The 13,663-nt window shown below is 41.7% G+C and overlaps 1 protein-coding gene across 1 annotated transcript in view; it reads right to left on the reverse strand.

Moving 5' to 3' along the window:
* Positions 1–13,405, reverse strand: part of LOC138437854 (antigen WC1.1-like) — a 58,782-nt gene extending 45,377 nt beyond the window's left edge. The window contains exons 1-2 of the mRNA XM_069585825.1: positions 13,277–13,405; positions 3,781–4,110 (exon numbers count right to left, since the gene is read on the reverse strand). Coding sequence (XP_069441926.1) covers positions 3,781–4,110; positions 13,277–13,349 — 403 coding nt within the window. The 5' untranslated portion in view covers positions 13,350–13,405. The remainder of the gene's footprint in view (positions 1–3,780; positions 4,111–13,276) is intronic.
* Positions 13,406–13,663: the final 258 nt, after the last annotated feature.

Raw genomic sequence — 13,663 nt, forward strand, 5'->3', positions numbered from 1 at the left:
TTAAAATACTACAATATTTAAGACAAAAATAACAATTTTGTATTACAAAATCATAATATATTTATAAGTAGAATATATGACAACAGTAACGTAAATAACAAGAGCAGTGAAATAGAATTATACTATAATAAGGTATTAATTATATATTAAGTGACATGATATCTAAAGAAAATGTGATTAAAAAGTAATATTTTCAACATTATGATAAGCTCTGCAAAAAGAGATACAGCCAATAAACCAACAGAGTACATAAAATAGAGTATTAAAATGCTCAATTAAAGATTAAAATAGGAAAAAAAAGCATAAAACAAACAGTAAGCTAGTAAACTTAAACACAAATATATAAATAACTACATTAAATTTAAATAATTTAAACACTCCAACTAAAAGAAGATGATCAGACTAGATAAAGTAAGACAAAATCATACACTGTATAAACACAGAGACATAGGGTCACAAAGATATACCATGCAAACACTGATCAGAGAAAGCTGTATTATATAGATTAATATTATATGAAGCAAGCCTATAGGATAAAGAATATATTCAGAGAGAAAAGAACATTTCATGATGATAAAATACAAAAGGAATTATGTATGAAAAGAAATTGTGTATTATGTATGTACTGATTTCAAAATCAATATGAAGCAACTGAAATGGTGTTTAGAGGAAAATTTACAGCCTTTATGCTTCCTTGAGGCTTACATTAGAAAAGAAAAGAAAACCGAGAGCAAATGATCTAAGATTCCACCTCAAGAATCTGTAAAAATACAGCAAATCAAAACCAAACGAGAACAAAAACTAATAGAAATCAATGAAATAGGAAACATAAACAATAAAGAAAATCAGCAAAGTCAACTGGTAATTCTTTTTGAAAGGCTAATGAAACTGATAATCTTCTAGCAAAAAATTCAATCAAGAAAAACTAAGAGAACACAAATTTAACAACACCAAGAATGAAAGGGGGGTTATCACTTTAGATCTTACTGATATTTAAAAGATACATTGTTGTTCAGTCACTAAGTCCAATCCAACTCTGCAACCCTGTGGACTGCAGCACCCAAGCCTTCCCTGTCTTTCTCTATCTTCTGGAGTTTGCTCAAATTTATATCCATTGAGTCAATGATGCCATCCAACCATCTCGTCTTCTGTCACCCCCCTTCTCCTGCTCTCATCTCAATCTTTCCCAGCATCAGGGTCTATTCCAATGAGTTGGCTCTTCACATCAGGTGGTCAAAGTATTGGAACTTCAGCTTCAGCATCAGTTGTTTCAATGAATCTTCAAGGTTGATTTCCTTTAGGATTGACTGGTTTGATCTCCTTGCTGTCCAAGGGATTCTCAAAAGCCTTCTTCAGCACCACAGTTCAAAAACATCAGTTCTTCGGTGCACAGTCTTCTTTATGGTCCAACTCTCACATCCATACTGGACTACTGGAAAAACCATAGCTTTGACCTTTGTCAGCAAAGTGATGTTTCTGCTTTTTAATATGCTGTCTAGGTTTATCATAGCTTTTCTTCCAAGGAGCAAGCATCTTTTAATTTCATCGTTGAAGTCACCATCTGCAGTGCTTTTGGAGCCCAAGAAAATAAAATCTGCCACTGTTTCCATTTCTCCCCCATATATTTGCTTCCCAAGTGATGCTAGTGGTAAAGAACCTTCCTATCAATTCAGATAGACATAAGAGATGTGGGTTCGATTCCCTTCCATCCTGGGAAGATTCCCTGGAGGAGGAAATGGAAACCCACTTCAGTATTCTTGCCTTAAAAATCCCATGAACAGAGGAGCCTGGCAGGCTACAGTCCATAGGGTTGCACAAAGCTGGACACAACTGAAGCAACTAAGCACTGCACATTTGCCATGAAGTGATGGGACTGGATGCCATGATCTTAGTTTTTTTAAAAATATGGGGCATGTTCAGGTTGGTGTGACCATAGACTGATCTTAGTTTTTGGATGTTGAGTTTTAAGTCACTTTCTCACTCTCCTTTCACCTTCATCAAGAGGTTCTTTAGTTCCTCTTCACTTCTGCCACTAGAGTGATAACATCTGCATATCTGAGGTTGTTGATATTTCTCCTGAATATCTTGATTCCAGCTTGTGCTTCATCCAGTACAGCATCTCGCATGATGTGCTCTGCATATAAATTAAATAAGCAAGGTGACAACATACAGCCTTGTCATACTCTTTTTCCTGTGTTGAACCAGTCCATTGTTCCATGTTTGAGTCTAACTGCTGCTTCTTGACAGGTTAGGTAGTCCGGTATTCCCACCTTTTTAAAATTTTTCTATAGTTTGTTGTGATGCACGCAGTCAAAAGATTTAGCATAGTCAATGAAGCAGAAGTAGATTTTTTTCTGGAATTCTCTTGCTTTTTCTATGATCCAACAGATGTTGGCAATATGATCTCTGGTTCCTCCTCCTTTTCTAAATCCAGCATGTACATCTGGAATTTCTAAGTTCACGTACAGTTGAAGCCTACCTTGAAGGAGTTTGAGCATTACCTTGCTAGCATGTGAAATGAGTGCAGTTGTGTGGAACTTTAAACTTTCTTTGACATTGTCCATCTTTGGGATTAAAATGAAAACAAACTGACCTTTTCCAGTTCTGTGGAACGCCATTGCTGAGTTTTCCAAATTTGCTGGCATATTGAGTGCAGCACTCTAACAGCGTCATCTTTTAGGATTTGAACTAGCTCAGGTGGAATTCCATCATTCACAAGCTTTTGTTGTCTTAATGCTTCCTAAGGCCCACTTGACTTCAGACTCCAGGATATCTGGCTCTAGGTGAGTGACCGCATCATCATCGTTATCTGGGTCAATAAGACCTTTCTTGTGTAGTTCTTCTGTGTATTCCTGCCACCTCTTTTTTATCTCTTTTACTTCTGTTAGATCCTTGCATGTCTTCCCTTGAAAATACAACTACCAATATTTGAAAGCACAAAAAATGGAAAATCTGAAAAAAAATCTGAAGTTTCTTAAAAAGTTCCCATTGAGAAAATTGCAGTCCTCCAATGTCAGCTCTTCCACAGAGCTCAGAAACAATTTCTACTCTGAATTTATCCTAAACACAGTACTTCACCTTCATCAATCTGATAAAGAGGGTGAAATTCTCTTTCATATCACTTTCCTAAAACTGAGAAGAAACTCCGAAGAAGAAACTTCAGTTTCAATTAGAGAATTGGAACAGACATGCTGTTCTCTTCTTACTTCTCCTGTGTCACCACTTTGACCTGCCTTCACTAAAACATGTTTCTGAAAATATAGAAGGGGTAGACCAGAGGGAAGAAACTGGCAAAGAGATTAGCACAGGAAAACTGGGACAGTTCATAAACATGTGAAAATCTAAATTAGAGCAGCGTTCAGGAGTAAAAACCATAATCAAGGTTAAAATGACAGAGCACCCTGCTAATTTTTAAGTATATCCTGCTGCTGCTGCTGCTAAGTCACTTCAGTTGTGTCCGATTCTGTGCGACTCCATAGACGGTAGCCCACCAGGCTCCCCTGTCCCTGGGATTCTCAGGGCAAGAACACTGGAGTGGGTTGCCATTTCCTTCTCCAATCTGAACGGTCCAGCAGTCCACAGATCTGGAGCTTTTACTGTCCAGGGCCAATCAAACCCTTACTCAGCTTTGAGAACCTAATGCTCTAAGAACCAAATGTGACCAGAGTCTTCCCCCAAGAGTGCTGTAAAGCATGTGATCTGGTTTCCCCATGGTCATTCTGTGAATGAGACAGAGGCGTTTCCTGCTGGGAATCCCCTCCCAGACCAGACAGGTCTTACCTGAGCAGACTGCTCCAACATCCTGGTCATGAGAGAAGGTGTCATTATAGTTTTTAAATTCAATATGGACACACTTATGGAGAGTCAAAGTTGATTCAACCTCTCTCCTCTCACAGGAAGCATATAAAAACCAAATGGGGCCAAGTCTTGGTCCAAAATATGACCCTCTGGGAACATCAATGGCAACTCCACATTCCAGTTGTCTGCACACCTCTTCTACATGTGCTATGATCCAGTACTCAGCATACACTGTGCCCCATTCTCCTTTGTACTTCGCTTCCACTCTCCCCTCACAGCGGTGGGCTCCATCCTTCAGCCTCAGCTCCAGAGCTGCAAGAGAGACACAGACACAGGACAGAGGAGAGATTTAAAAGAGAGTGCAGTGGTGTGCTGGTAAATATTAAAAAAAAAAAAAAAAAAAACTTCTCTCTGAGGGGAAAAATATCCCTGCATTTGTTGACTTTTATGGTATAAATATTCCCGCATGGCTAACTCGAAGTCCCCAATGTGCCATCACTGAACCTGGAGCAGGAAGAGAGACACCAGGTATTTCTCAGGAGCCTGTAGAATGAGCTCCAGGAACACCACCGAGGACAAGCCTTCAGAGACTCTGGATGCTGCTCTCTCTGCTCAAGGCTACTAGGGCCCAGCTTCCCCGTCTCAGTTACGGCTCATGGCCCGGGATCCAGGGAGGAATCCTCCCTCTCCTTCCCTGTCCATAGGGAGCATCTCATCCAGCTCAGGAACAGAGGGCTCAGGCAACAGGCTCTACAGTGTCCTGATAGTTCCTGTCACCTGGTGTTCACATCCTTGTGTAATCCCCACACTAAAATATATCTAGTAACATGCATGTAACAAATGGAATTTGGCAAAAGTGATGAGATGTCACTTAAGAGATTAGGTTTCAAGATGATTCTGGTTTCCCTTTGAAGACCTATCTTATTCTCTGTTTTATTTCTGCTTTATTGACTATGCCAAAGCCTTTGACTGTGTGGATCACAATAAACTGTGGAAAATTCTGAAAGAGATGGGAATACCAGACCATCTGACCTGTCTCTTGAGAAACCTGTATGCAGGTCAGGAAGCAACAGTTAGAACTGGACATGGAACAACAGACTGTTTCCAAATAGGAAAAAGAGTAGGTCAAGGCTGTATATTGTCACCTGCTTATTTAACTTATATGCAGAGTACATCATGAGAAATGCTGGGCTGGAAGAAGCATAAGCTGGAATCAAGATTGCTGGGAGAAATATCAATAACCTCAGGTATGCAGACGACACCACCCTTATGGCAGAAAGTGAAGAGGAACTAAAAAGCCTCTTGATGAAAGTGAAGGAGGAGAGCGAAAAAGTTGGCTTAAAGCTCAACATTCAGAAAATGAAGATCATGGCATCTGGTCCCATCACTTCATGGCATATAGATGGGGAAACAGTGGAAACAGTGTCAGACTTTATTTGGGGGGGCTCTAAAATCACTGCAGATAGTGATTGCAGCCATGAAATTAAAAGACGCCTACTCCTTGGAAGGAAAGTTATGACCAACCTAGATAGCATATTGAAAAGCAGAGACATTACTTTGCCAACAAAGGTCCTCTAGTCAAGGCTATGGTTTTTTCAGTGGTCATGTATGGATGTGAGAGTTGGATGGTGAAGAAAGCTGAGTGCTGAAGAATTGATGTTTTTGAACTGTGGTGTTGGAGAAGACTCTTGAGAGTCCTTTGGACTACAAGAAGACCTTCAAACTATAGCATGACTATTTTAAGACATTAAGAATTTATGCAATGATTTCTTACTTTGCTGAACATGAAAGTGACAGAAATCTGTATTATTTTGCTAATATAGTCTCAGAGTCATTCTTCTAATTCCATTTCATAGGTCTATAAAGTGCTTATTGAAAATCAAAGGTATGTGTAAACATTAGCAAAATCTCAATATGATTATTTCATTAAATATTATAATTGTATTTTAAAAATAATGCTATAGTTTAATTTCATTTTATTCATTAAAAATCTAAGTATATAAAAAAAGAAGATCCAACCAGTCCATCCTAAAAGAGATCAATCCTGGGTGCTCATTGGAAGGACTGATGTTGAAGCTGAAACTCTAATACTTTGACCACCTCATGCGAAGAGTTGACTCATTGGAAAGAGCCTAACACTGGGAGGGATTGGGTACAGGAGGAGAAGGGGACAACAGTACGAGATGCCTGGATGGCATCACTGACTCGATGGACATGGGTCTGGGTAGACTCCAGGAGTTGTGAAGGACAGGGAGGACTGGCGTGCTGCAATTCATGCGGTCGCAAAGAGTCGGACACGACTGAGTAACTGAACTGAACTGAACTGAACCGAACTTCATCTCTCTCTTGCTGACAAGGAACCAAGGGAGGCCTCTTGGCAACAGCCAGCAAGAGACTGAGGCTCTCAGTTAAACAGTCTCCTAAAGTCTGAATGCTGCCAATAACCAGGTGGGTGTGAGTGGTACCCACCCCTCGTTGAAACTTCAGATGATTGAACCACTGAGACAACACGAGTCAGAGGACCCTGGTAATCCTTGCCGATTCCTAGCCCATGGAAATTATGAGGTGCTAGATGTTTGCTGCTTTAAGCTGTTGTTTTGTTTTGTTTATTTATTTTTGGCTGTGCTGGGTTTTTGTTGCCACTCACAGACTTCCTCTAGTTACAGAGAGTGGAGGCTACTCTTCATTGTGGTGCATGAGCCTCTCATGCCGGTGGCTTCTCTTCTTGCTGAGCATGGGCTCTAATCACGAGGGCTAAGGTGCCTAGATTTCAGTAATTTGTAGCACAGCAACACATAACTAATGTAGGAAGGCATTATGCTAAGTGAAAGAAGTAAAACAGAGAAAAACAAATACTGTTTGATCTCATTTATATGTGAAATCTGAAAAAAAAAATTCGTAGATAAGGAGAGTATCTCCTTGGTGGTGGTGGTGGTGGTGGTGGTGGTGGTGGTTGTCTGGGTAGAGGTGGGAGTGGGAGGAAAGGATGATGGTGGTACAAACGTCTACTTAAAACATAGATAAGCCCTGGGGATGGAATGTACATGTGACTGTAGTTGACAATCGTTGTTGTTTAGTCACCAAGTCATGTCCGACTCTCTGCAACCCCATGAACTTCAGCATACCAGGCTTCCCTGTCCTTCACTATTTTCTGGAGTTTGCTCAAACTCATGTCCATTGAGTTGGTGATGCCATCCAACTATCTCACCCTCTGTCACTTCTTTCTTCTCCTGCCCTCAGTCTTTCCCAACATCAGGGTCTTTTCTAGTGAATTGGCTCTTCCTATCAGGTGGCCAAAGTATTGGAGCTTCAGCATCAGTCTTCCAATGAATATTCAGGATTGATATCCTTTAGGATTGACAGATTTGATCTCCTCGTTGTCCAAGGGACTCTCAAGTGTATTCTCCAGCACCACAGTTTGAAAGCATCACTTCTTCAGCGCTCAACCTTCTTTGTGGTCCATCTCTCACAACCATACATGACTACTGGAAAAGCCATAGATTTGATTATAGGGAGCTTTGTTGGTAAAGTGATCTCTCTGTTTTTTAATATGCTGTCTAGATTTGCCATAGCTTTTCTTCCAAGGAGAAAATATCTTTTGATTTCATAGCTTCAGTCACCATCTATGGTGATTTTGAAGCCCAAGAAAATAAAATCTGTCACTGTTTCCACTTTTTCCCCATCTTTTTGCCAAGAAATGATGGAATCAGTTGTCATGATCTTAGTTGACAATACTGATTGTATATTTGATCATAACTAATAAAGTCAGTCTTAAAAGTTCTCATAACATACACACAGTAACTATGTGACGTGATGTGATCAATGTGTTAACTAACTTAATTATGTTAATAGTTTGAAAATACATATGTATTTCTTTTTTAATACCTTAATCTTTGGAGTATAGCTGATTTACAATGTTGTGTTAGTTTCAGGTGTACAGTAAAGTGACTCAGTTATACTTTTTAATACACATACTCATTCTTTTTTAGATTCTTTTCTCTTCTAGCTTATCACAGAATACTGATTAGACGTCCCTGTGCTGTACAGTAGGTCCATGTTGATTATCTATCATATATATGGTAAGGTGCATGTGTGTTAATTTCAAATTCCTGATTTCTCCCTCTCCCTAACTCCCAACATTTCCCCTTGTGTAACCATAAGTTGTTTTGGATATCTGTAAGTCTGCTTCTGTTTTGTAAATAAGTTCATTTGTATCCTTTTAAAATTAATTTTTATTGGAGTATAGTTGCTTTACAATGTTGTATTTCCTCTGTACAACAAAGTGAATCAGTTATTTGCTGTTGTTCAGTTGGTAAGTCATGTCTAACTCTTTGTGAATTCATGGACTGACACACTCTAGGCTCACCTGTCCTCCACTATCTCCTGAAGCTTGCTCAAATTCAAGATGATTTGTAATCATCATGCTATCTAACCATCTCCTCCTCTGCTGCACCCTTCTCCTCTTGCCTTCAGTGTTTCCCAGATAATTTCCAATGAGTTTGCTCTTGGTTGAGTCCCTTTTCTCCTCACCATCCCCAGCATTTATCATTTATAGAATTTTTGATGGCCGACTGGTGTGAGGTGATGCCTCATTGTACTTTTGATTTGCATTTCTCTGATAATTAATGGTGCTCAGCATCTTTTCATGTGTTTTTTGGACACCTGTATGTCTTCACTGGAGGATATATACATATGTATTTCACGTCATCATACTGTATACCTTTCACTTATATCTTATTATATGGTGATTACCTTCCAATAAAGCTGGAAACAATAGATAGAAAAAAATAGAGAGAGAGACAAAAACTTCTGCAAATTCAAGGGAAAAATGACAGGAATAATAGTAATGGGAGCTGGAAATATATTTCTCAGCTTTTAATACTTGAAATGGTCATCTGAACTAAAGTCAATGGGGAAACAGTGGAAGTAGTGACAGATTTTATTTTCTTGGGCTCCAAAATCCCGGTGGACAATGACTGCAACCATGAAATTAAAAGACACTTGATCCTTGGAAGAAAAGCCATTACAAACCTAGTCAGTGTATTAAAAAGCAGAGACATCACATTGCCAACAAAAGTCTGTATAGTCAAAGCTATGTTTTTTCCTGTGGTCATGTATGGATGTGAGAGCTGAACCATAAAGAAAGCTGCGTGCATGCGTGCTAAGTCGTTTCAGTAGTGTCCAACTCTTTGTGACCCTATGGACCACAGCCTGCCGGGTTTCTCTATCCATGGGATTCCCCAGGCAAGAATACTGGAGTGGATTGTCATTTCCTTCTCCAGGGGATCTTCCCAACCCAGGGATGGAAACTGCATCTCTTATGTCTCCTGCATTGGCAGGCGGGTCCTTTACCACTAGCACCACCCAGGAAGCAGCACCAAAGAACTGATGCTTTTGAAATGTGGTGTTGGAGAAGATTCTTGATAGTGCCTTGGACTGTCAGGAAATTGAAACAGTCAATCCTAAAGGAAATCAACCCTGAATATTCATTGGAAGGACTGATACTGAAGTTGAAGCTCCAATACTTTGGCCACTTGATACAAAGAGCTAACTCATTGGAAAAAAAAAAAAAATCCTGCTGGTGTCCCCACTGATGGCACTTATCAGAGTTTATTATAATTTCTAGTTTTATTGTCCAGCTTCACTAGACTATCAGTTAATATGGGCCAGGGACCTTTATTCACCACCATCAGGGCCTCAGCATCTGGTGAATTGCACAGGGTATGGGTTGAATGCCCCACAAACCCATCTTTAAATTAATAAACATTTGTGGAATGAAAGTCTAAATAAATTCTGAAAAGAAGGTATGGAAATGATATAATTTAGCACATTTATGGCCTTCAAATCAGTAAGAAAAGAAAAAGAAATAATTCAAGAATGACGTTGGAAAAAATAAAATAAAATTAGGTAGAATGTCATATCATATATAAAATAACTGACACAATTATTTAGCATTTACACATGTAAATATATTCATAAAATTATTACAGATAAAATAATTTATTTAAATATGAAGTGAGGAAGAACATGCTTGACAAGGCTCTGAAAGTGGAAACAAAAACAGGAAATTTTAACAGGCAATTAATATTATTAGAAACTTCCATGAGGGACTTCCCTGGTGGTCCAACAATTAGGACCCTGCACTTTCAATGAAGGTAACACAGGCTTGATTCCTGGTCTGGTTTGGTACAGTCAAAAAAAATCAAACAATAAACTGAAGGAAGCATATTCAGTCTAAAAAATACTGTAATTCAATAGGACAGGGGCTTGCACCCAAACTGCTTGGTTTCAAGTCTTACCTCTATTTCTTAAAACTGACTCATCTTGGGCAAGTGACTTTGCTTTGCCTCAGTGATCTGTTTGGTGGATAAAATATATATTCTGCCTTGTTGGACTGTTGTGTGCTCAAATGAGTTCATATAAGTAAATGCACTGTAGGTTGTTGCAGTAGATGATAGTAGTAGTATAAAGAGCTTGAATACAAATCATGACAAAAATGATAGCCATCACAAGGTAAAAAGGACAAATGTAATGAGCAAAGTAATTCACAAATGAAGGATTAAATTAGCTAATATATGCGAGTATTTGCCTACCAAACTGGCTAAGATTTTAGAACATCATAAGAAGACAAAGTTGGTGAAGCTATGTGGAAACTAACATTCTCATTCACCATTTGTAGAACTAAAGTTCAATGCAGCTATTTCTGGCCAGCATTAATCTCTATGTACCAAAAACTTTAAAGGTATAGGTACAAAGCCTTTAAGCCTTAGAGGTACTCAGCCTATAAAGCAGCAACTCCATTTTTTTTTCCAACATTTAAATATTTGTTTATTTGTCTGTTTATTTGACTGCCCAGGTCTTAGTTGCCATATGCAGGATCTTTAGCTGCAGGATGCAAACTCTCAGTTGCCACATGTGGAATCTAGTTCCCTGACCAGGGATTGAATCTGGGATCCCGCACTGGCAGCATGGAGTCTTAGTTACTGGACCACCAGGGAATTCCCGGAAACCTCACCTTTAGAATAGGATTAAGAGAAGCAATCAGGGATGGTCCTACATTTAAACACAGGGAAGTTCAGAGTAACATTTTTCATAATAGCAAAAAATTGTTGAAAACAACTAAACGCTCAATACAGACGGTCAGGTGAGCATATTGCACTTCTGCATATAGTGAAATAACTGGAGGCAGTTAAAAAATTCAGTTCTATCCCTGTGATAGCCTGTATTTTTAAATTCTACAATAGAATGCTTTAGTGTGTAAAATAATAGTTAATGATATAGAAAAATGTCCAAAATATATTCTGGATTGTAAAAACGGGATAAAAAACAACATATGCAAAATTATCTAATCCTGAGGATCTACATTTTTGTCTAATGGTATCAACTGCATTTGAGAGATAGTTTTATGCCAATGCCCATCATGAATTTCAAGGTGGAGATTCCTGTAACGTGTGAGAAATCATCAGGTGCTCAGAAAAGCCAAGACCCTTATTTTTACAAGGAGCAAGTCTACTGCAGCCTGAAGTAGAAGAATAAGATGTTATAGGATAACTCTGAATGGTGTCGTTTCAAAGAAAATGAAAATAGTGCTTGCTTTGGTGAAATATTCTTGCTTCTTAAAAACAGCTGATGCTATTTCCTACAATTTTCCTTGTAACAGAAAGGGGCCATGCATCAAAACATCCGTCATCTCCCCCTTGTGAGACCAAAACCCACCTCTGACCGCCAGAGCCCTCAGGAGGAGACGCTTCACCAGCATCTGCTCAGCACTCAAGGAGCAGCGATGAGGAGGGAAGGGCTTCCCAAGGAGAGCTGTGGACTGGAGGCTGAGGTCTAGGGGATGGCAGGGAGCTCTGAGATGAGATGGGGCTGCAGTGAGTCTCAGCCAGACCAGTACCCACATCTGAGAGGGCCGCCTCCACCAGACTGGAGACCAGATTCTCCACAGCCGCAGCCCTGACGCCTGCCGTCCTCTCACTCAGGGGAAACCAGCTGCAGGGAGGGACAGGAGAGGGCACGAGCAGAAAGTGCTCCTTACAGAGTCACAGCAGATCCTGGGAGGGGAAAGGACCATCCCAGGTCCCCAGCACATCAGGAAATGTCACAGGGACCGGGGCAGAGATTAGGGAACTTAGACACCTGGGGCTGCACAACTGATCTCTACAGACAAGAGGTCCCCGCTCCTGGCTGTGGGCTTCTGCTCCGTAATGGGGACAAGTGAGATAAGCAGGCAGAGCCTCTCACAGAGCCCAGTGCTGGGCAGACGCAGCAACATGCAGAGGGGAGCCTGGGGGATGGGGGAGAGGAGCCAGAGAGGCAGGCAGGTGCGCCATCATCTCTGATCTGGTCACATGCAGCGGCCGTGACACCCAGCCCTGTGGGACCCTGTGTGCTTCACAGACCCGCAGACTCTGTCCCTGCTCAGCAGCTCAGTTCCTCTCACACAGACAGGATCCACACACACTCACACGCACTCACACGCACATACACACAAACTCCTCATACACTCCCACTCCACACACACACACAAACTCCTCACTCACTCCTCACACACACACTCCACACACACACACACCCTCACACACTCCCCACACACCCTCAAACACACACACACTCCTCACACATGCCTCACAATCACACACGCACACTCCACACACAACCTCACACACTCCTCACACCCAAACACACTCCTCACTCACCCGCTTACACACACACACACACACACACTCCTCACCCTCACACACACTCTCACACACTCCTCACACACTAACTCCTCACACATCCTCACACCACACACAGACACACACAAGGTCCTCACACACTCCATATACACACACATACCCCCTCACACACTCCTCACACACCCTTGCAAACACACATACCCTTGCACACAAACACAAACTCCTCACACACTCCACACACACACCCTCACACACACACACACCCTCTCTCACACACACACACACACACACACTCACACACTCATCACAAACCCCTGCAAACACATATCCTTGCACACAAACACAAACTCCTCACACACAGACACAGACACACACACACACACACAAGCACAGAGCCCACAGGAGCACAGACACAGGAAACACGGGGACCCGGGGCAGTGCTCACACACCAGGCACGTGGAGTGTGTGGGAACAGCCCAGAGTCCCCGCTGGGGTCAGTCGCTGGACCTTCCACACACTGGGAGCCACTGGGACTCCTAGAAGCTCCCTGAGAACAAGAGAGACAGCGGAGGGGACTCAGGCTGACCCAGCTCATTCCAGACCAAATCTCACTGCTCTGTAAAATCTGCCGCTACAACCAGTATAGCCCGCAGAGGAGACGGACCAGCATTCACAGTCAGCGTGGCTCTTTTTTGGTCAAAAATACTGAGGTTCAGCTCCAGAACTCCAGACACCTTTCCTTTCACCAAGCGGTCCACTCCCCTGCCATGGACCCAGGACAGAGGGCCAGCTCTTACCTTGACCACCCACCATGGTGCTGAGGAGGAGGACACAGAGTCCCCGCAGGAAGAGATGTCTGCCCAGAGCCATCCTGACCCCACGTCCTCAAGGTCACAGTCCCAACTGCAGGATCAGCCTGTGAGGAGGCGTCAGGGTGCCAACCAGGATCTATATAGACCACCCCTTACACCCTCCCTCCTGAGAGCCAATAGTGACACCTCTCACCATTTCAGGCGCTATCGGAGGCTGCATCTGCCCCTTTCTGAAGCTCAGACACCAATGAGCTTCTGAATCTTCCACATCTCCTTATATGAGCAACACGGTCCTTTGACCTCCTGCTTCCGTGGTCCTGAGAGCCGGGCCCCCTGACCGGGGCTGGAGTAGAAAAGTCGCATCAAAAACTA

The sequence above is a fragment of the Ovis canadensis genome, chromosome 3, assembly GCF_042477335.2.
Source record: "Ovis canadensis isolate MfBH-ARS-UI-01 breed Bighorn chromosome 3, ARS-UI_OviCan_v2, whole genome shotgun sequence".
NCBI classification, from domain to species: Eukaryota; Metazoa; Chordata; class Mammalia; order Artiodactyla; family Bovidae; genus Ovis; species Ovis canadensis.